This window comes from Simochromis diagramma, unplaced genomic scaffold, assembly GCF_900408965.1.
Source record: "Simochromis diagramma unplaced genomic scaffold, fSimDia1.1 OVJJ01000402.1, whole genome shotgun sequence".
Classification (NCBI taxonomy): domain Eukaryota; kingdom Metazoa; phylum Chordata; class Actinopteri; order Cichliformes; family Cichlidae; genus Simochromis; species Simochromis diagramma.
Window position 1 is genome coordinate 5,551,805 of NW_024386972.1, and position 24,557 is coordinate 5,576,361.

The 24,557-nt window shown below is 40.4% G+C and overlaps 2 protein-coding genes across 2 annotated transcripts in view; one reads left to right on the forward strand and one right to left on the reverse strand.

Annotated features, from left to right (window-relative positions):
- Positions 1–218: 218 nt before the first annotated feature.
- Positions 219–6,550, reverse strand: kcng3 (potassium voltage-gated channel, subfamily G, member 3). Its single transcript, XM_040038811.1, has 2 exons — positions 5,569–6,550; positions 219–3,974 (listed from the first exon to the last, which is right to left on the reverse strand). Exons 1-2 carry the CDS (start codon positions 6,183–6,185, stop codon positions 3,329–3,331), a joined length of 1,263 nt encoding a protein of 420 aa, XP_039894745.1. The 5' UTR covers positions 6,186–6,550; the 3' UTR covers positions 219–3,328.
- Positions 6,551–7,790: 1,240 nt separating this feature from the next.
- Positions 7,791–24,557, forward strand: part of mta3 (metastasis associated 1 family, member 3) — a 29,361-nt gene continuing 12,594 nt past the window's right edge. The window contains 14 exon segments of the mRNA XM_040038810.1: positions 7,791–8,061; positions 9,969–10,036; positions 11,086–11,179; positions 16,613–16,739; positions 16,919–16,982; positions 18,450–18,567; positions 18,737–18,839; positions 19,349–19,448; positions 19,542–19,730; positions 20,429–20,503; positions 21,901–21,959; positions 22,109–22,175; positions 22,177–22,228; positions 23,623–23,780. Coding sequence (XP_039894744.1) covers positions 8,034–8,061; positions 9,969–10,036; positions 11,086–11,179; positions 16,613–16,739; positions 16,919–16,982; positions 18,450–18,567; positions 18,737–18,839; positions 19,349–19,448; positions 19,542–19,730; positions 20,429–20,503; positions 21,901–21,959; positions 22,109–22,175; positions 22,177–22,228; positions 23,623–23,780 — 1,302 coding nt within the window. The 5' untranslated portion in view covers positions 7,791–8,033.

The window sequence follows — 24,557 nt, forward strand, 5'->3', positions numbered from 1 at the left end:
GGTATTGCGATCATTGCATGAATATTTCAAAATCGCACCTTCACTGATCACGTCCTGAGGTCAATTTTTAGTTCTGCTAATTTCATTAAGAATATCATGAGTTTGAATATTGTGAGAGCTGATGATTGAGACTGATAATTTTCAGAACATGACACTGAGATCAGACTATTTTTCTGGCTCAATCTGATTTCTAATACGCTATTAGACAGTCAGAGGCATTTTGCAAAGAGTAATTTTATTATAAAAGCTCGTACATTGATCACATTAATTACAACTCCAGAGTGTACCGATGAAAATGTTTTGATTGATGGTTTCAATCAGGCCTGGCCAAACTTCACTGGTAAAAAGCTATGCTACATGAATAATGCATTGGAAGGTAGGTAATAAAATATTGATTGTGTTTAATTCAATTGTGCAACTACTTAAAAAGCACATCAATAGCAGCTACGAGGATACGGAGGTGTCTACAGTACACATTAAATACATACAGGGCTGCACAGATTATGAGGATTTAACATATGTAGACTACTATCAGTACAAAGACACAGTGAACATTGTTTAAATTTCCTTTGCAAGAAGAAGAAGAGCAGGATTTTGATGCGTGTGTGTAAAAAGAGGATTGTTGATGGCAACAGGAGGAAGAGGAGAGGAGATGCAGAGAAAGACTGTTGTGTGGGAGAGGTGTTGACTTGTTTGTTTGGATCATGTGTCTCTTCAACAAATCGTATCATCTTGGCAAACCGTGCAAACATGTCTGAATCATGAATGTCAGAACCATGACATTGACAGCCTCCATTGTTCTTTTTATTTTTTTCCCTCTACACTTGATTTTTTTCCCCCTGTACGTTTGTTTTTGGTAATTTTAAATAATCGCTCTGATGCTGTGATATTCCAGATAATCGTAGGACAAAAAAGCTGCGTGCCAGCCAGGAGGTGTGCGTGGATGTAGCCTATTTGCGTGCACACAAATCAACCACAATTATGATTGACATGCTGGAGGATGATGTTGCCTTGGAGACACAAAAATACAAAATGCCTTACATTCACTGGCAAACAGAGAAGCGATGCACGCTGCATCTATTCATTCTTCGTGCTCGGGTTTGAACCACATTCCAACATTTTTGCCCAGAATCTTTTATGCTCACTTTCACACTCCATCTGCCCTGTCATATCTATCTCAGTGTTATTGTCTGCCACCTTGCAGTCCTCGGTGACCTGTCTCCATATTTCATTATCATCGGCTTAACTCCCCCCCACAGACCCCCAAACTAAGCCCTCTGTTTAACTCCTCCATCCCCACTTTGCAGTCCCCTGTTCACTCCTTCTCTTTATTTCACAGGTTTAACAGGATGCATCTAGGTCACACATCAATCTTGTGTAACTTGTACCATCTGTGTGCAAAGCTTAGACAAAGTGAAAGGCTGATGGCCAGACAAACAAACACAAACATACACACACGTTGCACTTGACGCAGCCGTCTCTGCCAGTGTTATAATCAGGGGAATATGAGTAAACAGCAGCCGCTGTCAGATCTGGATTGACTGCATCTGTCCTGTCTGCGTTTAATAAATAAATATCTGTGTATTCCTATTGTTATGTATGGTGCAGTTAAGAAGAGAGTCGCACAACATGTTGGTTCAAGACAATGAAAACAAAAGCTTCTATTCTACACATACAAAAGGCTCTGCGATCAGACTTTAATAACCTACAAACTTGGCTGTCAGATAACAAATTACTGCTCAATAAAAACCTGCTTTATGCTCTTTGGCCTGAGACAGAACATCAACTTAAATCTAATTTGCTGCATTTAACCCATAATGATGCTGGAACTCTTCAGAAAATAGGGGGAGAAAATGAAATATTTATGTGTGTGGGTTGACTCTGAACTTACCTTCCAACCACACATCGATCATTTCGTGAAGGTAAGCTTTGGTGCTGGTGCTCTGCATTGTTCCACATGAGAGACTTTTTTTTTCTTTTTACAGCCTATTGAAGTGCTTTTACCCTGATCTTCTTCATCTCAATGGTACATACTATGATTTACAATTGGCTGCGCTTTCTTTTTCTTTTTTTTAACATAATGTGACTTAGTAAATACATGATATAATTTTTATTTGTAGTGTTTTTAATGCATTATTTTGATTATAGTCACACTTTTTTAAACTTCTACATCATGTATTAGAAGCTTTGATCTAAACCTGTTTTAAAATAGATTTTATTCTTTTACTTATGTTCTGTCATATATAATGTTGCACTGGTGAAATCTCATATTAAACAAGGCAAAGTTTAAAAAATAGTGATATGTATGTGTATATGTACAAGTAGCCTTTAGTCTGCTCTGATGCTCACACTTAGATCTGTGAGATACCAAAAACAGCAGATATACTTAACACGATCATCTCAAGCACACAGCTTTGTCTATGAGTGCAAAAGCCCCAGCCATCAGCCTTTCAGAGCTTCTGTCTGCAAGGGACAGCGAATCAGAAGAAAGTTGGATTAAAGGGAGGGTGCCTTTAAAGGGAGAAAGCTATAACAGCTTATTTCAGACAGTGGGTGAACTGAGGGGTTGCACAAGGCCCTATTGAACAATAATTCATGCAAAGCTATTCTAATAGTGTTAAGGAATTAAAACAACAGCATTTATGTTTCATTTTGTGTTTGACTAAAATAAGCTTAGTACCTTTAAATATGAGCTCTGTGTTATTTTTTCACTGACTTGAAAATATCTTGTTTTGTCAACTCAGAGTAGAATAAATTATTGAAAACATAAGCAAACATATTAATTTATTGTTTCACTATTAAGTTAATATATTTGTATAGTCCATCTTTGTATGTCTGGTTTATGTTATTTTCTGTCCTTTTTTTTTTTTTGGTAGGTATACTCCAACATATGTGCCTTGCTGTCTGTATCAGCCTTGTTGACTGATGTTGTTCTACTGGTAAACAAGATGCCATTTACCAATGTCATTCACTGACATTTATATATTTTGCACTGACTAAATGTTCACAGATAGTTGTTTTTAGAATGACAATTTGTTTTCCTGATGCATAGGGGAAATAAAAATAACTTCAAAAACAAAATAAACTGAAACACATGAAGATATTGCAGAATTTCACAATTGTTAAATGTTATGTTTTCTTAGTCTTCTTTTTTCTGTTTGATATATGAATGTTTAAAGGGTTTTTCTAGGAAATTTATTGTACCTGGATCTAGACTGGACAAAATAAAATCTGGAAGGAAAAAAGGGCACATCGAACATTTGATGGTCTTCTGGTCATTAGAGTTTCTTTTTTTTGTCGGCAGGATGGTAGGCAGGATAGGACATGTTCATCGCAGCATTTCTGCCGACAGGTTGCGTGCATATCTGGCAGAGCGCAGTTTGAGTTCATGGTAGCACTGAACAAAACTGTGGTAGATGAATGTGATGGGCAGCGCCAGGAGCACAATGCCGCTCACTACACACATTCCCCCAAGCACCCGTCCTCCGATTGTTACCGGGTACACATCCCCGTAACCCACTGTTGTCATTGAAATAATAACCCACCAGGCAGCAGCAGGGATGCTGGCATAATCACTGTTCTGGGTCTCCAGATCCAAGCCGTGTTCCAGTAGCTGGGCCAGGGCACTGTATATAGCCATGGCAACGCAGACAAACACCATCAACATGACCATCTCTCGGTAGCAGCGCCTGAGAGTCAACCCTAGAGTCTGCAGTCCCAGGAAGTGTCTGGCCAGCTTCATGAGCCAGAACACTCTCATCATCCTCAGGACTCGCAGTATGACTCCAGCAACCCCGAGCCCAGCACCCGGCATCCCTGCCCGGGCCATCGCCATAGTGACATAGTAGGGGGTAATGGCAATCACGTCGATGATGTTGAGTGGCCTGCGGAGGAAGTCCCACTTGTCTTTAGCCACCAGAAAGCGCACTATGCACTCTGCCGTGAACCAGCCAATACACACTGCCTCCACTATCCTACAGAGAAGATAGAAGAAAAATTAGTTGCACACACTGTAAACAGGAAATGACAGAGGAGGTACAGTGAGATATGGATGGCATGAAATATGAAATACTGCCTCGCAGTCAGTAAATGTGAGGAAGGAGGAAGCAAAGCAAGGGGAGTTAAATGATGGGAAATAAGGAAACAAAGCTGTCACAGTTCAGGCCTGGCACAAGTAAACAAAGACAGCAGGACAGATACATGGGCTAGTAAATTTCCGGCAAACTGCACAGAGGGAGGGTTTAAACCCTTCAAAGAAAGACTGTGTCAAAGCGGTAAAACTTACACGGCAAGCTGCTCCACCAAGAGTAAGAAAGGGTATTGTAAAAGCGCTTTGGGTGCCATGAAAAGCGCTATATAAATCCAATCCATTATTATTATTATTATTATAATTACCCCATTGACAAGCAGAGCAAGGCCAGTCAAAATGAATTAGAGAATGATGATTCTTGCATTAGATATAAATGCAGTGAAGCCCAGAAATGACTAAAATACCTGCAAAGCAACTATCAGAATAGTTGCACCAACCCAAATTATGTAGCAACTGAGAGAACTGCATCATCTAATGACATGAAACTAAACTGGAATCCTTTTGACCTCAGAGTATACAAGCCACTTGTAGTTGGCTACTTAACCACTGTAGCTGATCCAAAACTCAAAACTATGTCCAGCCTGAGGGAGCATAACCTAACCTTATATAGAGAATGGGCAGCTCAGGCTTCCAGGAAAGTACAGGCCAAAATTACGCAGACATGGAGATACACGTTTTTGCGCCTACATGCTTAAGTTAAAGAAACAAAACTCTGACTTATGATGATTCCTGTAAGTGGCCTAATTTCTTTGTTTGCTTGCACTATTATATAATTCCCTCAGTACACATTCTACTTTTATCTCATTGCCCACTCAAATATTATGAATCTATGATTACCTGATGTTTGCCCTTCATGTGCGCAATGCAGTGTAAACTAAGCAGGACAGTAAACATATTCAGACTAACTGTGAAGAGGGTGGGAGAAATAAGAGGGGAAAACTATGGATTGGCTATTGATTTGCTTCCTCGGGGGCCTGTCCGGCTGTCATGTGAGGAGCCTAAGGTGTAATGTGCTGCCTGAAACTTGTCAGCGGGCATATTGAGTTCAGGGGCATCAATTCACTAAAGCACAAGAACAAATCCCCTGCAGGCAACGTAATACATGGATGTTTTAAATATCTTGCTTCGCTGTCATTCTTATTTTTATGTTATTATACCAAACATCCTAGAAAACACTCAAAAAGCTGAGGTAGAAAACATCTCAATGCATACACCTCGTGGTTAATATTAGTGCGCAATGACTTTGGCCGTTGCCTTGAACTCATGCATGATCAAATGTTAAGAGGTATATTTATTTATTTATGCTACTTGTAATGACAAAATCAAATATTTGACACGATTTCATCTGTTCAGCTCACTTTTACACAAGACTGTCTCAGTTGTAGGATATCCGCACACATTGCGCCGAAACATTTGGCAGCATTTTCATGAGGGGGCTTCTATTCCTTCAAGTTAACTGACCCTTGACAATCGCCTACCTGTGTTCCTCCACAGTAGTTCTCTTGGCTGTATCCCAATCCGGCAGGGTGCTAGCGCACAGCATGATCATAGAAACGATAACAAAGATCACGGACACTGAAGCCAAAAGCTGCGCTACAAGGGAAGAGTTGGGCTCCTCAAAAGCCTTGCGCATTTTCTCGAGCCACCTAGTGCGACATGTGAGCTCAGCCTCTTGCACTGACTCCCCTGTGCTCTGGGGCTCATCCTCGATGTCCCCCTCAGAGAGTGTGTCCAGTCCGATGTCGGACATCCTATCGTCCAGGCGTTTCTGGCAGCAGGAGTCCAAGTGCGCGCTCTCCAGTCCCCAGTAGAGCATCTCTGTGTAGAAGGACAGCTCACACACTCCGGGAACAAATCGGAGTTTGCCGGAGCGCACGTACAACATAATAAACACGAAAGCCTGAGCGTGGCGGTCGAAGAAAAACTCATTCCGGTCCCGATCGTAGTCATCGCAGAGTTCGAGGACCTCTTTCTCGGTTGCGCAGGCAATCAGGCGGCTGACGCGTCGAAGAGGGAAATCCCTGATCACCTCACGGGTGAAGGCGTACCGGGTTCCCCCGACGTTAAGTACGCAGATGCTCTTCCCGAACTTCATTTTGACAACTTAAATCATGAAAGCCTAAAAGAACTCTTCACAGTCCATTCTTCCTTCCATCGCAGGAGTTTGGGCACTTGGGGAACTCGTCTCCCCTGCCCCGGGGCGTGGTTCGCTTTGAGTGAAGGTGGCCCTGCGCTGAAGTCCGTGCCTGCTAACTGTTAACTCTTCCCTCTGTCATTGACTCTATTCTCCGTCTCCCTCTGTAGCCTGAAGAAGAGACTCATCCCCCCAGTCAGCTCCAGCCAATCCCATCAGTGATGTCACAAGCGCGCGCGCGGACACACGCAGAGAAAAATCCATAAGCAACAGGAGTATAGAGCGTAATATGTGATTTAAGTCCACAGTGGAGACTGCTTCTTCCCATAAAATACTGTTTAGATTCTCCTGGAAACAGATGAGAAATTATCGTCAAACATGATGAAAACCGGGAGGAAAATTCTTGTTTAAGAAAGCTTAGTTATGTCTCACTGTAATATTCCCTGTTACACTGACAAAAAAATAGATATGAAGCTTGTATTTGATATGCTTGCACCATTATTAAAATTTAGACCATTTTATATCATTTGATTAAGATAGATAGAGATACTTATATATGACTTGTGAAAAAAAAAGACACATTATTTTGAGGTAAGTATAATAGAAAAAAAATAAATAGCAAGAGAAATATATGCACACATGTATAATTTATTATTGTTATTATTGGTAGTATTATTATTATACAAATAAAGCTTTTTTTTTTACTATTATTTTGATTTATGCAGATTTGTGCAGCTTTATTTATTTATGTATTTGTTTTGAACAAACATAAAGAAAATAGTAATTGTTTTAACTTAGCAATGCAAATATTCTATACCAGCTCATTTTATAGCAAAATAAAATAATAATAATATCTACATCAATGTTTTAGCCGTGCGACAAACTGGCGACCTGTCCAGGGTGTACCCTGCCTCTGCCTGCCTGATAAGGATAAGCGAAAGGGAATGGATGGATGGATGGATGTCTACATCAAGTATACAAAACATAATCATATATTGAATCTTCTTCTTCTTTGCCACAGCATCATCTGCCTTCATCTCACTATGTCACTGTTACATCAACCATCTGCATATCTTTCTTCAATACAGCCATAAATCTTCTCCGAAGTCTTCTACTTTTACTACTACCTGGAAGGTAAATCTTTAACATCCTTTTTCTAATATATCACAGTATATCCCCCCAAGCTATCTAAGCCTTGCTTCTCTAAAGTTATTAGAATTATAAATTACGTACTCATTTCTAATTCTGTCCACTCTGGTCAAGGTGGATCATGTAACGATGCGTAAAAGATAATAATAATAATAATAACAACAACAACACAGAGACTTCTTCATGTAAACAGTTCCTTTTAAGCTTTAGAGCCCTTTCTGATTTGTTAGGAATTTTAAAGAGACTCAGTTTCAATGATTAGATTAGAGTTTAAACTTCTGGCTTTACAGATATAAAAATGTCCTAAAAAATAATGTACATACTGCTTTCTTATGTTTTCTGAGGTGGGCTGGTGTCTGCGCGTGTGGGCCGCGTGTGGTTGTGCTGCGCGTGCGCGGGCCCCCTCCAGCGTCAGCAGTGGTTTTTCGGGTTGATCCGACTTCTTTTGGCTGCCGTGAGTTAACTGTATCATAAAGGGTGCTGTGACTCGAAGGAGGAGGGGGGGTTGAATTGCCATAATTCTCCCGATAGGTTACACATCCGGAGTCCCGACCATCTTAATTTGTCGCTCCTTTTCCCTTCAAAGAGAGTAACTTTTATTGTTTTTATTAATTTATTCCATTTCTCTTAGTTTATGGTTTGCACACTGGGAGGGCAGAAATGGCGGCCAACATGTACCGGGTCGGAGGTATGTATGTCAATGTGGATCTTTTTATCAAAGAGAAACCGTTACAGTTTTGCACCTTCTGGGCGTTATTTTGTGTTATTTTGAGCCGTTTGCATTTAATGGTGGAGATGCGGGTGTGCTACAGCAACGTGGACGCGTTAAGTTGAAGCAGGAAGGTGAGAGTTGGTGTATATTTGAGATTCAAAATGGGTCAGGCCTCGCGTCTGTCGTGGCCACAGCAGCTAGCCGCCAGCTTGCTAAATGGTTAGCTGGCAATGTAAACATTTTTCACTTGTTTGCTGCTCCCCGGGTTTCTGAATTCTTAAACCAGGGGATACAGGGGGCATCTACACGGATAGACCTCACGACTAGACGTGTGTTTCAAAGGTTGTTAACATGCTACCACGGACAGTCTGAAGCTGCCTTTGTATTTGCCACTCCTGGCATGCAGCCATTAGTACGAGACCTTATTTAGCTAACGTTAGCACCAGCGATGGCTTCACTGATTACCATTAATGCCGTCTCAGCGCTCGTTTGCTGCATTTAATGATCGCATTTAACCATCTCGGTAACATCAGGTGCCAAACTGTTTTGCCAAAGTGACCACCTACAGTAACCACAAGTGCAATTAATTATCAAACAGGGATGCAGGCTGGCTGATTTGCTAGCTAGCTCCTTAGCGGTCTACTGGAATTCAACATCAAATTATTGTCTCCGCGCATGGCGTCGCTGCGTCTGCTTTTACACATTTATTCAGGAATACTTGAGCTTTAAATCCATACACAGACGGCCACGTAGCCTAATTGCATTAATGCTTGACATGCCACGCAAACTATAGGCGTCTAATGACATATCTTGCAGCACTTTATAACCGGTATTTTCGAGGTGCATCAGCTTATTGTCCCCTCACGTCACCTTTAGGCTAACTTCTGCTGCTTTTAGGTGCTCATTGTAAACTCCGTGAACTTGTCGGTAGGACACACAAACTTCCAGGTACATTCAGGTACAGTTTTTCTCCCTGTATGGAACCAGTCTTAACAAATGTAGTCAGTATTTTGCTGCTACATTGCAAACAAAAAAGGTGGGATCTGTAGTTTATTCATTTATTTAGGGTTTGTTTTGGTTTTGATTTTTTACAGCATTGCAACACTGATGTGCAGTACATTCCCATCCCAGAGGCTGAGGATTATCATACACATTAGCATGATGATACATAGACTTTAATGACATGCATGAAGTGATACGAATTTTGACAACTCTGACAAATATGCCGCTGCACCGTTTAAAAGTCTGGAACATGTGGAATGAAATATTACAGACTTTGTGTGAATGCTGCCTTTGCCACAACCTAAAGTTGTGTAAAGTTTAATAAAAAAAAATAGAGATATTGTTACATTTATTTTATTTGTCCCATTTGTTGGGACCTGGCAGTGTCTAGAAGTTCAAGACACATAAGCTGGAAGAAAGATGGGGATTCAAACCAGTGCTTCTGCATTAGGCTTATGGCATATGGGTCATCTACTCAAACCCAGAGAGCTATACTGGCATCTGGTGATGTTATTTATATGCATGGGCAATTTTTTTTTTTTTTTTTTTTTTTTTTTTTTTTTTTTAAATGGCATATTGAAGTTTTTATTGTCTTTAATTTATTTTTTCATACAAACTGAAACAGTGTGGTAACATATGGCAACAGGTTGAAAGACTATAATAATTTTGCACTTTTATTCATCCATAACTTGGTGGTTGTTGACTAGAGATTTTTCCTTTTAACTTTTCTGGTGCAACACTTTCTGAAAGTCACAACTTTGCACATATTTATTGATTAAAGGACATGCATATTCTTTGATTTGACCTACTGTAGCGCCAATGTATTAGTTCATGTGGTCTATATATATTTAAATATATGATGTGCGTGTTTCCTGTTGCAGACTATGTATTCTTTGAGAACTCCTCCAGTAACCCTTACCTGATCCGTCGGATAGAAGAACTCAATAAGGTACTGATGTGTGCGTTTTTCATTTTCATGAGTGTGAGAATATGTTAGAGAATTCCTTGAATTCCTCTGTGCTCCTGTCCCCACCCTATCACTTTCCCATTGTTTGTGTGGATTTTGTGACCTTGTTTGTAATATGGCTTGAAAAGACAGGTGTTCCCTGATCTACCAACTGTCATTAGTATGACTTGACACACCTGTGTGTGTGTAGGCGGGGTGACTATTATCAACATTTCACAAGCTCATGTAGCTTTGGGTTAAAGGTGCAGATTTATTTTAATTATAAGCTGATACCAACCTTGAACAGCAGTGTTGTTGCTCTCTCTTTTTTCTCTTGGCATTTTACCGTAATTCCTGTTTTATTTTGTTCGAAATCCTTCACAAGCATTGTTAATAGGTGTGTAAAAGCTTTTCCTGTGTCATGCTTGCACTGAGATGTTCAGATAAATGCAGGTCATTATCGGATTGTGTGGGTGGAATAATGCTAGATCACATTATCATCCTGAAAGAGTGTACTGAGGCTCAATGTTATAATCTAAAGACAGGAGACATCGTAATTATCATAAATGATGAAGTAACAGGAAGTCCCTGCAGCATGATACCATTTAATAAAGCTCTGCTGTTGCAAATACAAGCTGTATGAAGCTTATCGTGTTGGTAAAGGTGAAATGGAGTGCTTGATCAAGCACGATGGACATTTTTGTGGCTTTAGCTAGTGCATCGATATGCACATCGTTGTTCCTGTTATTTACTCCAGATCCCTTTTTATATAGATACATTTGCTACATTTGCTTTTGTACACAAACTTGGAAGCAGGTAGGTGGGGAGTATAAGTTGTTTCTTTTTTTTTTTTCCTTCTTCTTCTTCAAACCTTTTTCAAACCTTTTACCCCCACATCTAGTCATCAGTCACGACATTTAATACTGGCTGAGTTTGAGCACAGCTTGATAGGTACACAAAGGAGCCAGGTCTCTTGGGAAATTACAGGGTTGCACAGGTAGGTGTTGCCACTTATTTGAGTCAACCTGGATGTCTCTCCTCCTCTCTTTTAGACTGCCAGTGGGAACGTGGAGGCCAAGGTAGTTTGTTTCTACAGAAGGAGAGACATCTCCCACAGCCTCATCCAGCTTGCAGATAAACATGCAAGTGAGTAGCAGTCGTGACGCATCATCTGTGTAAAACTACAGTTTCTTTAGATTGTGTTTGCATTAATACACATTAAACTGTTGTATTTACATTAGAGGGTTCTGTGCTCTAATTCACCATCTGGTTCTATGTGGGTACTCCGGCTTCCTTCCACAGCCCAAAGACATGCAGTTAGTGGGGTTAGGTTAATTGGTGAGACTAAACTGCTTCTATGTCGGAATGTAAGTGTAAATGTCTTGATGCATGCTCAATCATCCAGGTAAGGAAAACCCAAAAAGTTGGAGACTGAAGAAGTCACTTGGATGAGTGACGAAATGTTTCTCCCACTGAAAACGCTATGTTCAGATGAACAGAATAAACTTTTTGGGTAAGTGTGAATGGTTTCTGTCTTTCTGTGTTGGCCCGGTGACTGGCGACCTCACCTTTTGCTTTATGGCAGTGGGGATGTGCTCCAGCTCAACTGTGACCCTGAATTAGATAAGCAGAAGAAACTGGGTGGATGGGTTCTTTCTGTTCTGCTAAACTTTAGAGTGACTTGTCTTTGTTGGTTGGACAAATCAAGCAGTGTCACCTTGGACTCTATGAAATATTGTATTCTAAATTGTATTTTTTTCCTTTAAGGAGAGTTGTGATATTTTAGACTAGTCAATTATGTGACAGAAGTGTAACCAGTGGTGAAGATTAAGCCATCCATACATCCATCCATTTTCTTTCACTTATGCAGTTTAGAATCACAAGTGGCTGGAGCTGATTCCAGCTGTCATAGGCTGAGAGGCAGGGTACACCCTGGACTGAACTGGTCATCAGTCTGTCACAGGGCTGACACAGAGAGACGGGAAACCATTCACACTTGGGGCCAGTTTAGTATTACCAATCAACGCAGCCCACGCATGGTTTAGATGGTGGGAGGAGGCTGGAGTACTGGGAAAGTAGGGCTGGGCGATATGGCCTAAAATTCATATTGCGATATAATTTGAAGCATGTGCGGTAACGATATATATCGCGATATAGTCTTTTCTTCTGTATAATGTATTTTACACACTATAAGGCACACTTAAAATTCTTTAATTTTCTCAAAAATCGAGAGTGCGCCTTATGTATGAATTCTGGTTGTGCTTACTGACCTCGAACCGATTTTGGCGTGCAGAAATCTGTTAAAAAATGTTTTAGTACAACTTTGGTAAGCCGCACTGCTAGATGGATTGTCAGAGCATTACGGCTGCCGTAGTGAGGAGCTTCGGAGTAATCTGGGCCCAAAACTCCGTCCCCTTCAGGTCCCAAAGTCAAACGAACACTGAGAGTTAAAACGGTCTAAATTCTTTCATCTTTAATAAAATCATCAGCATTGCTGCTTTACCAGGTGTAACAATTAAGTTTAACATCCAGGCATCCATGAAAACAGAAGTTATTAAATTTAACGGAGTTAGAAGTTAACAGGAAGTTAGCTCGCTAGTTTCCACCTAAACATGGCATACCATGTTCTGAGAGATTTTTGAAACTATTTAAAACGTACAGCTCTGCTACCACTTCCAACATAAATGAAGACAGAAAAATAAACAGCAGTGGCGTTTGCAGGGTTACTGAAGTTGGACTACCTGGTATATAATGTTGTGCTACGTGATTGCTAGCAACACAGCTATGTTAGCATAACATTAGCACAGTGAAGCTGGAGGAGGAACGCCAACTTTTTTTCCACTTGATAAAAGTTAACGTGAGGGATTCTGGTGGTTAGGGACAAATGCAATCGCATAGCAGGATGCTATACACGGGCCAAACTTCAGTCAGGAGAACAACTGAGATTATTCATCCACAATACGAGGTTAGTTATTAATATACTGCAACAACATGGGAATACAACAGCTGCGAGAGAATTCAGCATTAATGAATCAATGTTACGGAAGTGGGGGAAGCGCAGTTTTTGGCTTTCCACATATTTCAAAAGTGCTTCATCTCTTTGCTATGACTCTCGGCATAATTTGCAGATGACCAGACGACCAAAACAGGCGCAGCTTGATGACGTCATCAACAAGCGCTACCGCGATAGAGCAATATAGTCAAAATCTCTATCGTTGGCCAAATTTATATTGTTTCTATCGTATATTGTTTATATCGCCCACCCCTATGGGAAAGAACAAGCAAGCACCACAGAAAAGGGCCCAAGTCTTGATTTGAACCCAGAACCTTCTTGTTTTGAGGATGTAATGTGATGGCTAAATTTCAACAGACAGATGATATCTGGATGACTTAATTATCGAAAATTTTTTAAAGACTTTAAACTTGAGACATGACACTTTGGATTTTTTTTTTTTTTTTCAGAAAAAAATGTAATTAAGCTTTCTGTCAATCAGAATGACATTTCCAATAGTGATTTCTCTTGGCAACTTTGTAAATTGCGCATTTAACTAGAAATAAGAGGTTTTTAATGCCAGAGATGGAGACGTTGAAACTTAAATTTGTACTCCAACTTGGGGGGATTCATGTTTGTATTTCACAGTAATTTCTCAATTGCTTGTTACTGCATTTTACAGAATTTGAGTGTGGATGTGTGAAGTGAAAAGGAAAAGAAAGTGTCATCACAGCAACACCTATTCAGTGTGGGAAGCAGACTACCTGATTCCAGAAGGCTAATGGCCAGAATAAAACGCATTAATAGTTAGTTTCTCGAAGTAAAAAACATGCTTTCCACCAAAGCAGATTTCCAGTTTAGATGTGGGTGATTGCAATGAAGAGCAGCAGGAGACCCAGTGAACAACATGTTTACTGCATTCACGTCATTCAGCACTGACTGGAAAAATACTGTTCCCTGTGTATGTGTCATAGAACTGCTGGTAAAAACCAGTTATCCTGATTGAGGTAGACTTTATAAACATAAAGCAAGAACAAAAAGATAAAACTTGCAGTATGCAGAGACAGAGCATTGATCAAAGTGCTGTGACAGTTCTGCAAGGTGTTTGGTGTCCTTCGTCTGCCAGCTGGTCAGAAGAAAATCGAGAAACAACAATAAAATTTATGGCAGCCTAGTGCAGCGTAAAAAAACACAGTTAATTTATGTTTGACATTATTTCAGAGGGAAAACAAAAGAACAGCAACTAAATTTGATTTTTACAGGACGAAAGTTTATGTAAGAGTCATAGCTGAAAACTTTTTACTTATTACCTGACTATCGGTGTGTGGGTTGAAGGTAGAAAGATACAGATGTGTGGCTCTGTCTTTTTGTGTGAAGCCGGGTATGCTGTGCAATTTTGGGCAGCCCCAGATAAAAGATAACCAACAAAGGAAGGAACTGAGTCTCCAGAGCGGTGATCACACAGTGAGAGATGGTTAGAAGTGTCTCGAATGCTCTTCCAACCTAAGATTCTTATAAACTTAAGATGCCCATTTCTCAGTAACTGCGGATATAACTGTCTACTAACCATCCAGGAGTCAGGAGCGCAGGTAGAAATGATCTTCTGATCAACATGACAGCAGAACATGTGGGAGGACAAAAACAAACTCAAACAAAATAGAAGAAAAACCTTGTGTTTAGTCTAGTTGAGTAATGGTCTGTATGAAGTGTCCTCCAGCTGTTAAGACTGAGCCAAGGGGGATGTTGCATTGAAAGAAGCGAAAGAGAAATAACAGCTGTACATTTTTGCCTCAATTCAGCAGGCACTGTACAGTCTGCGTGTATCAAACTTTATATTTTATTAAGCCTGTGGACCACTGTAAACACACAGCATTTAGATGCTTTAACATCTCAGCAGACTGCATTCCTACTCTTCTGTACTGGATATGGTGCAATCAGGCACATCTGTTTTAACATTAACTAAGCTTATGACATCACTTAACTTTAGTAATGAGATGTTTCTGTGTTAAATTAAAAAAAATCCTGCCATTGGCTGGAATGAAAGACAGTACAGAGACACTAATCATGGTAGCACAAGATCAATAAGGGGTTTAAGGCCCTGAATAAATCCAGCGCCTAACAGCAGTGTGCAAGATGCTAACAGGCAGGGCATACAGGCAACACCATAACAATGTGCCTAGCATAGTATACAGGAACGCAGGTATGGCTTTGAGGTCGCAATGGGACACGACTCCAAAGATGACCGTGCTAAAATCCTGTGGGATACAGATGGTTAACCAGTGGTGGACAAGCAGAGGAAAAAGGCCATAGTGATGGATGTAGCTATACCAAATGATGGCAGCAACAGTAAGGAGAAACACAAAGCTGGAGAAAAACCAAGGGCTGAGAGAGCAGCTAGACAAGATGGAGAGTAAAGTCAACTTTGGTCCCCATGGTAACACTCGGAGCAGTGACGACCCCCCCAATCTGGGAGAGTGGCTCCAGCAAATTCCAGCAACGACATCTGAGATCTCTGCTCAGAAGAGCGCAGTCCTAGGAACAACTAAGATACTGCACAGGACCCTCAAGCTCCCAGGCCTCTGGTAGAGGACCTGAGCTGGAAGAATGAATAAAGACTGCCCACAGGGTGAGAGGGGGATTATATATAATAGTATTTTACAAAAACATGAGCCTTTGCAGATGATGTGCAGAGTATTTTCTGCAACAAATGCTATCTGTTGCAGTTTATACATTTTAACAGTAACTCTTTTCAGGATATTACATTTGTTTCATTTCTTAATGTAACATTAACTGAAATGCCACCATTTTCCAGACTCTAATGTTGGTGTATTTTTCGCTGCTGCTGCTGTTCCACCCACATGTTGTCTTCAGCAAACAATACTGTCATGTTTTCAGAGTTTAGCCATTGACGCATGATTGGCAGACTGGGTTTTAATCAATCGAGCAAAGCAATTTTTGCTGTTCCCTCAGCACATTGCAGATGAATAAAATAATGTTCGTGGCAGTTGAAAAATTTCACTTTCAAATGAAGGCTGCTTTTCGCTGCTTCCTCTTTCAGCATCACTTGGGATCTTTCACTGTATATGGTATGAAAGCTGCTGAAGTAATTCCCCTGTAAATGTCAAACCTATTAATTAAGATCTTTGTCTTACCTCACTGACTGTGTACAAAATAATTATATTTCTCTCTGAAACTGACAAATGCATGCATTTCCCTCATATAAATGTGACACTATATAAGTTCTAGTATATTGAAAATCCACTTATAGAAATATATTTATTCAAAGTGTATGCAGTGCCTGCACTGTTTACCAGTGATTTAATATGTTTATATACTGCCTAGTATTATGTGCCAACCAGCAAATCCAGAGTCATAAAAGCATGGGCCTCCTCATTTGAGAAAGCACTGCTAACAAATGTGAAATTACAGTCTGAGGGATAAATTGAAGAATCTGTGAGTTTTGATGGGTTTTTTTGCATTTATCAGTCATTGTTTTTTTGTTTTTTTGTTTTTTTTGTCTCTGGGATATATTGATGACAAAAGTGTCTCATAAAATGGATTCATTTGTTTTGTGTTTTCCTTTGCAGAGGAGCTCGAGGAGGAGAAGGAGAACCCAACAGAGACAGAGCTAACAGAAAAACAGAAACACCAGCTCCGCCACAGAGAGCTCTTCCTCTCCCGGCAGTATGAGAGTCTACCTGCGACACACATCAGGTACAGTGCACAGAGGCATACAAATACATACAGAAAATGGACTGTACAGCTCGCCAACTAAAGGCAGTGCCCATGGATAGTCACTCATTCAGCCATGAATCCATCCATCACACAGTGCGCACTTCCTTTGTTTGTGTTTTTATATGGTGTGTGCTTCCTCCCCTCTCTCTCTCCATTAGGGGGAAGTGCAGTGTCGCATTATTGAATGAGACTGAAGCCGTTCTTTCATACCTTGACAAAGAGGTAAGCCTGAGAGGGGGGAACAAATTGATGTCTCTTTCTGGTTTTTGTTACCTCAAGCTGCATCATAGAAAGTCCGGTCATAATTTACATGCTTTTTCTTTCCTTTTCTTCTTTTTGTTGTTGTTGTTAAATTCTGTTGCTTCAGGAAGTATTCAGGCTTTTCAGATGTGTCCCTGCCAGTTATTAAACTCCTAAAAAAAGACTCTCACATTAGAAATCTGTTTCAATACAAATAATCAATTTGTGTCTTAAAGGGTTTAGATGCAGCTGCCTACACCGTTGCTTCATTTACCATGAGCAAATCTATGAAGATCCAAATTAGTGCCTGCACCTTGGCCCACTCTTCTTCATTTGTAACATCATGTGCACAACTCCCCAAAAGTTGATTCTGTTCATCTGGATGATTCTGTTCATCTGGATGAACAGAATAATTTTACTTACAGGTTTACTTACCTGGATGATTGAGTATGCATCAAGACATCATGCGCACAAGTTCCTCTGGTACACGGAGGCAGACGCAGCGCTGGTTCACATTGCTATAAAATGGGTTTGTTAACCAATAGAGAAAAACGTAGTGTTTCATTTCGTTCATCAGGAAAATACAGGGTGCTGTTGGGGTAGACATAAAGTGGAATACATAAAGAATCCACAGTGTCTGTAGCTCACTGGATAAGGCCTAGGAGCTAGCTGTTACATGACAGAAATACCATTGCAAAGAATTAGGCTTGATTAGCACAGAAAGCGGGAATTTTTTATTGTCTTAGAGTAAGGCCTGACTGGTGGGGAGTGAACGGCCAGGTGAACTAGTGACTTGTGATGCATTTATATTGGTAATGATGAATAAAAATTGGGGAATGCACAAAAACAGTTTGCCATTTGTGGGAAGAATCTTGACAATATTATCAAAAAGCTGAGGTAATGCAAGCCTGGACCTGTCGGCAACTTGTTGCTAGGAAGTTTGTATTCCCCCACTTTCTGGCTGAGTGATTGCTGGAGGTTGCCGGCAGTTGGTAGGTGAAATTAGTAACACAGGTATACGGTGCTGCACCAAAAAAACCGTCACACTGTTTGCAACAATTTCACCTAGCAACAACCAGTTGGGGAAATAAATATTTTCCCCCTGCAACCACAGGGTGCCTGGGGGTGGTGGACGTCGCTAGGTCCGTGTGGCTGATGCTACGTTCCTTTTACTTTCTTTTTTTTAACAGTTTTTTATTGTTTACTTTAACGGTCAAAACATGTATGGCTTAAAAATGACCTAAACAAATAATCAGTAAACAGTTGAGTAATATTTTCTTCTCAGTTGACTGATTATATTATATTTTTACTAAAACTCTTTATTATATTTTGCATGTTGTCTGTCACATAAGTATAATTATATCTGTTATAACACCTGGAGATCACAGGAATCCCAGCCCTGCCAAAATCTGGGAAGCTCCACATTAATGGATGTGATGTTTTCCTTAGGATACCTTCTTCTATTCGCTGGTTTATGACCCAACACAGAAAACCCTGTTGGCTGACAAAGGAGAGATCAGAGTGGGACCGCGTTTTCAGGCAGATGTACCTGAAATGCTACAAGAAGGTGAATCGCAGATTTCACCTTTATTTCTTTCCTAACCCTTTTTCTAAAGCATAAACAAAATGTAATTAGTTTATAATTAAAACCATCACTAATAAGCAAATAAGCGTGGAAGGCAAATCCATTGTTATCCTACTGTGTGTGTGTGAGCTGTTGTCTCTGGGCTTTGCAGGTGAGGCAGATGAGAGAGATCAGGCCAAACTAGAAGAGAAACTGTGGGATCCAGAGTGCCCACTCACCAACAAACAGATAGACCAATTCTTAGTGGTGGCACGGTAGGTCGCCCTCACATCTACAGCAACAACTTCTCGATCGCATGCACTGGATAGGCAGTTTCACAGATGTAATAATTCTGAGTTTTAGCACTTTAATAGCCCGTGGTGCTGTGAAGGATTGGCTGAAATATTTAGTGTGTGAGATAATATAAATGCACACTGTTATGAGCCATGGCTCATAAGTTTGGCTCATTATTTTCATTTTTATTCATTCAATATGTGAATTTGTCATGGGTTTTTATTTATAAGGGAGGATGAAAATGAATTAAAAATGAATCACGCAGAGATTTAAATCGCTTTTTGGTTAACAAACGACTGTTTACTGTTTCTGATGAACGACTCATCTGTGTTTGCCATTTATTTTTGCTCCATACCACCCAGTGCATATTTTGAGCTGTGAGGCTGTTAGTGTTTTCTTTGCAGACATGCCCTGCACATTAATATGTCAGACCATGCAGTAAGCTGTGCATATATGTATCATGTATTGACTGACTGTGGGTAATTTTCAGGGCGGTCGGGACCTTTGCCCGAGCGCTGGACTGCAGCAGCTCTGTTAGACAGCCAAGCTTACACATGAGTGCAGCTGCAGCCTCACGAGATATCACACTGGTCAGTGGGACACACACAGTCGAACCCTGCAGCACCTCGCTGGGATTTAATTTATGGTTTTGTAAGCTTTTTTTCTGCGTGCATTGATTACAGTTCCATGCGATGGACACATTGCACCGCCATAATTACGATTTGTCCAGTGCGCTGAGCGTACTGGTCCCAGCGGGGGGCCCGGTGCTTTGCAGGGATGAGATGGAGGAGTGGAGCGCCTCGGAAGCTGCCATGTTTGAAGAGGCATTAGAGAAATATGGAAAAGACTTCAATGACATCCGACAAGACTTTGTAAGTGTTTTGTTATCATTCTGCCTGGTAATCCTGTTAACGTAGAAGTTATTCAAAAGAATATTACATTATTTATGGTGCTTTTAAGATATTTTGTTTTTATGTAGCATTTGATTGGTTGTTACCCGTTACTGTGAGAGACTGCTCACTGTGCAGTTAAAGTCTTCATGTGGTGAAATGTATTCACAGCATGCCGATGGACAGTTGAGAGGTTCGACTTTGAGGCTTTGAGAAGTTTCCAAAGAGTCGTCCTCCCTCATCAGTGAAAATCTGTCACAATGGAAATCCATTGTAATCTGCATAAATTGAAGCTGCTGTTCTGTGAAGCACAAAATTACCAATTTTAGCACTCGCCTTTCAAGCCTGTGGGGGTGAGGGATGACTGTTTGGTTGTTTTGAACTCTCCTTCCCACCATCTACCTCTACTGTACAATAAAGCCAGGGTATGGGTGTATGCGGTGGCACCAGGTGCTCATGAATACTTATTAAATGTGTGAATTTCTCTGTGTTTCCGTCTGAGGCCCAGAACCAAGCAAAGCCAGTAACTCTGAGCCTCTGTGGTCACGATGCCTCTTGCTCATGAATATACATGAAGGCTTCGCACCCAGATGGCAAGAACATGAGATATTAATATCATTAATTTGCTCTGTGTCTGTCTCTCTTTCTCTCCCCGTGCTCGACCGTTTCTTCTTGTGAAGCTGCCGTGGAAGTCTCTGACCAGTATCATAGAGTATTACTACATGTGGAAGACTACAGACAGATATGTGCAACAGGTGAGAAAACCATGTAGCTGCTATGCTACATGCATCTTTTTTTGTAATTAGTGTGTGTTTTTTCTTACATTTACACAAGATTAAACTAAACGATGCCATCCCTAACAACTGCATCGCACTTCTAGTGGGCAAAAACTCCTCCTGCATAAATAAATAAAGCAACTTTGTCCTAGCTTTGTTTATTTTTGTTTTTTTATTGACTACTACAAGGGACTTTAATCTGAAAAGGATACTCCAGTTTTTATGTTTATTTGAAGCTGCAAGAGTTAAAAAAAAAAAAAAAAGAAAAGGAAAAGCGTATCAGGCAGTCAACATCTTCAAAAAAAGACTTCTCAAAGGGGCTGAATAGCTTAAGCTCAAGATTTTGTTTCCTTTTAAAAATGCGCAAAAACTCATTGATTCATTAGAAAGGCACAACTAAACCAAAGCAGTTCACGACAACTATTCCAACTGTCTTTCTGTAAAATCAAACGGTTTCACACAGTTCAAAATTTGTCCCCACAACATTTTAAAATAAAAGGGGACAAAAAATGCTTTTGCCCTCTTAAAAAGTGACGTTTTCATGCTTGTTCAGTTTTTAAAATTATAACCGTGTCCCTAGGGATACAAAATAAGTAGAAGTGGCTAGAGACAGGCTTTCTATTGAAATAAAGTTCTCACCCACAGCTCTGACCACTTTTGAAATGTCTTTTTTTATTCTTTTTACTTTATTTTATTTTTTCTGAGCTGCCACACATAGTAAAATGGTCCTCATTATGTTTTTATTATACCGATATAAATGTATTTGCAGTGATTAATTCTGAAGTGGCAGTCTGTACGAGTGCAGCTTAAAAACTGTAGGATACTTTTACGTCTAATTCAGTTGCACCATTCCTTGGACCTCCATTGCTTAATAAATTTGAAAAATGCTTGCTGCACGGCCTACTAAACCTTTTCTTTTTCTAGAGCTATCGAAAACTTTATATAGCTATTCACAGACTAAGTGTTACGTCTTATGATAAAACTGCCCTCTGTGTAGAAACAGGGTAGTTCCCTTTAAGATAGGCGTGGTGGTGCAGAACATGTTTACAACCAAAGAAGCAAAAAATCTGGTTAAAAAGGTCCTTGTGTTTGAGAAGAGCAACCAAATGTATAGCATGCACAAAGGGATAGCCTTTGCTCTCCAAGGATTTCATGTGCTCAGATATAAATTGTGTTTATGTGCCCCTAAAAAGCATAGAGGGAGAAAACAACTCCTTTGAATTACATCGACAGATTTAATTATTAGCACTGTAATTCCACACTCCAACTTTCAGGATGCAGGGCTGAGTTTTATTTGAAGCAATGCTTGTTAAAGACAACAGTTGTTTTTATTTTGGGATTAATGAAGAAATCCATTTTTTTTTCTCTTTGAACAGAAGAGACTGAAGGCAGCAGAGGCAGAAAGCAAGCTGAAGCAGGTTTATATCCCCACATAGTAAGTTTCTTTATTTCATATTTCAGTGTTTGCAGATGACATTGGATGTCTTTTGTCTGTTACTCTGCTTGTGGTGGACAGATGATGATTTTATGCAGTATAGCTGCTGTCATTCTGCTTCCTAAATCACTTTGTCTGTCCTCTGACAGTAACAAACCCAACCCCAACCAGATCTCGATGACCAATGGCAAGATGGCGACGGTGAACGGAGCGGGCCCCGGGGCCTACCACGCAGCAGGGGGGGGGCAGAGCCTGCGAAAGCTGCTACAGTGAGTTAGTGTGTGCGTGTGAGAGTGAGTGAGTGTGTGATTAGCCATGGCAAGTGTGAAATTAAGTGGTGAGGGCAGTGAACATAAGTCAATTAGAAATCTAATGGAAACAAATGAAGCCTTAGACAGCTGTCGCTTCTCTTACTTAAAGAAGAAATGCTTTCCTTTTATTTTCAGTCTTTGCTTATTATTAACAGCTTCACAGACTGAAAGGGGAAATCGTTGTCCCACAGTATGCAACCCAGAGTGTTAACAGAGTGCCTCTAGCTGCCTAAAAATATTAGATTTCACTTAGCAAGAGGATTAGCAAGCAGGGTGGTTAGCTACAGCCCAAGTCACACATTCCTAGAGCAAAACCAAGATAATTTTAACTACTTTGCTTTCTTTCTTATCTCTTCTATTATTACTTTTACTTTCACCCTTACGAGGAGAGCCATTTTTAAGCATGGGTGCAATGATTTTGATAAATAACCTGGAACAAAGGCCCAGAGAGCGTTTGATGACCCACTGCAACCACCGATCACAAAGAAGGGGGGAAAAAAAGTATTTCCCAAACAGACTGAAGGTGTACAGACTCTGCTTCTGGTTGTGTAGTGCCATGCAGTTTTGCTGCTGCTCAGGGAAGGGCTGGCATATATTTGTAGGTAAATCTGAATCTTGCGTGCAAACTGCAGGCAACTGTGGCAGTCTGCTAGCAACCAAAACAAACCCATTGCCCCAAGGCTTTTGGTGCAGCAGTGTTTAACTCTTTGTGACCAGTTTCACCTTAAATCAACCTGTTGGAGGATACACATTTTTTTGCCCCTTGTCAACAAAAATCTAAGTAGCATAAAATTCCTTCAACATAACTGTTTCTGAATTCTAACAATCCACTATAACACAAGTTGCAAGATTCTCTGGATATTTGACTTTTCAGTAATAATAATTCTGCTGGACATAAAAACTGTCTGCGGCAGACTTCTGCTGATGTCACGTTTTATTGATGATATTCATTTTTGTGTCCCTTGGTGGGACTCAATTGCACTGAGAACTGGGAGAATTGTAAAAATTATAACCTGAGTTCTGCTTATTAGTTCTTGAACACATCCTAACATTCCCCTTAAAATCGACTTTAAAATGTAGAATATTTAAAAAAGCTGACAACTAAAATTATTTGATGGAAGTGATAAATCTAAATGCCTAATATCTGCTCACTTTGCAGTACAACGGCCTCGTGCACCGTTTCATGTTTGTAAGCACTTAAAGTCAGTAGCAGGCATATAGTGACGTCTTGTGTAGTATGAATATTGATAAAATCACACAGGGAAAGATGGTGATCAATATTCTTAGTGTCTTGAGACCAGTTTTTTCTGCCATCTCTCTAACAAGTGTTAATGGATTCCATACATTAACAGCCATGCAGTCTGCCCAGTGGTATTCATGGGGGCCTCCAAACATGCAGTGTCGTCTGTGCGTCTCCTGCTGGATGTACTGGAAGAAGTACGGTGGTCTGAAGATGCCAAGCAGAGCTGAGGGTCCAGAGGAGAGGACCTCACCCACTCCAGCAAGCAATGTAAGCTCAGTGGAGGGTACAGAGAAGGGTTTCTGCAGGTCCTTAAAACATGTTCATATTAGAGTTAGACAAAAACAAAGCCTTTGAAACAAACTTGTAAAAATCTGTACCTCCTGTGTGATGCAGCGTTCCTGACACTTTAAATTTGGTGACACATTTTAAGCTGTTCTTTTGGCCACAATTTGCCTTTATTTTAAGTTCAGACACTAGAAACCAGCTAGCTCCTGGCCCTTTCACATCACTGATGAGGCAATCCCAAAAAGATGATCTTAAGCTGTGGTAAAAATGTTCTTAAACTGGAATACATCTCGTGGCCTCTTGGGAAGATTAATTACCCAGCTGTGCTCTATGCTAAGCCCCTCGTTGGTGCAGAGCAGAACAAGGGTTACCATTACTAGCTGCAGTCTAAGACGAAGGAGTTGGAGTTTAGCTGCATGATGACTCACCGGAGAGGTTGCTGATTGTGCTGCAGTAAAAATATTTTTAAGGGACCATCAGGCACTCAGTAGTTTAACCCGTTTACCATCTTGATGTAAATTTTATGGATGCAGTGACAAAATATCAAAATATCCAGACGTAAAAATAATAGTAGTCCAAGAAAGTGGCTGATGGAAACCATAATAGAAGCTTTTACTAATATCAGTCTTCATCTCCAAACAGTGGCTTTGCTTCTGTTTCACAAAACAAGCTTGATTGCCAGTTATCTAATGCAGCGGCCCTGCAATAAATCCTTCCCTCAGGAAGGTTGTAATGCTTGATTTTTATCTAAACTGTTTT

Coding starts and splice junctions, on each gene's coding strand:
- kcng3 (XM_040038811.1), bottom strand. CDS start 6,185: ATGAAGTTCGGGAAGAGCATCTGCGTACTTAACGTCGGGGGAACCCGG. Junction 3,975..5,568: donor ACTACTGTGGAGGAACACAG/GTAGGCGATTGT, acceptor TCTTCTCTGTAG/GATAGTGGAGGCAGTGTGTA.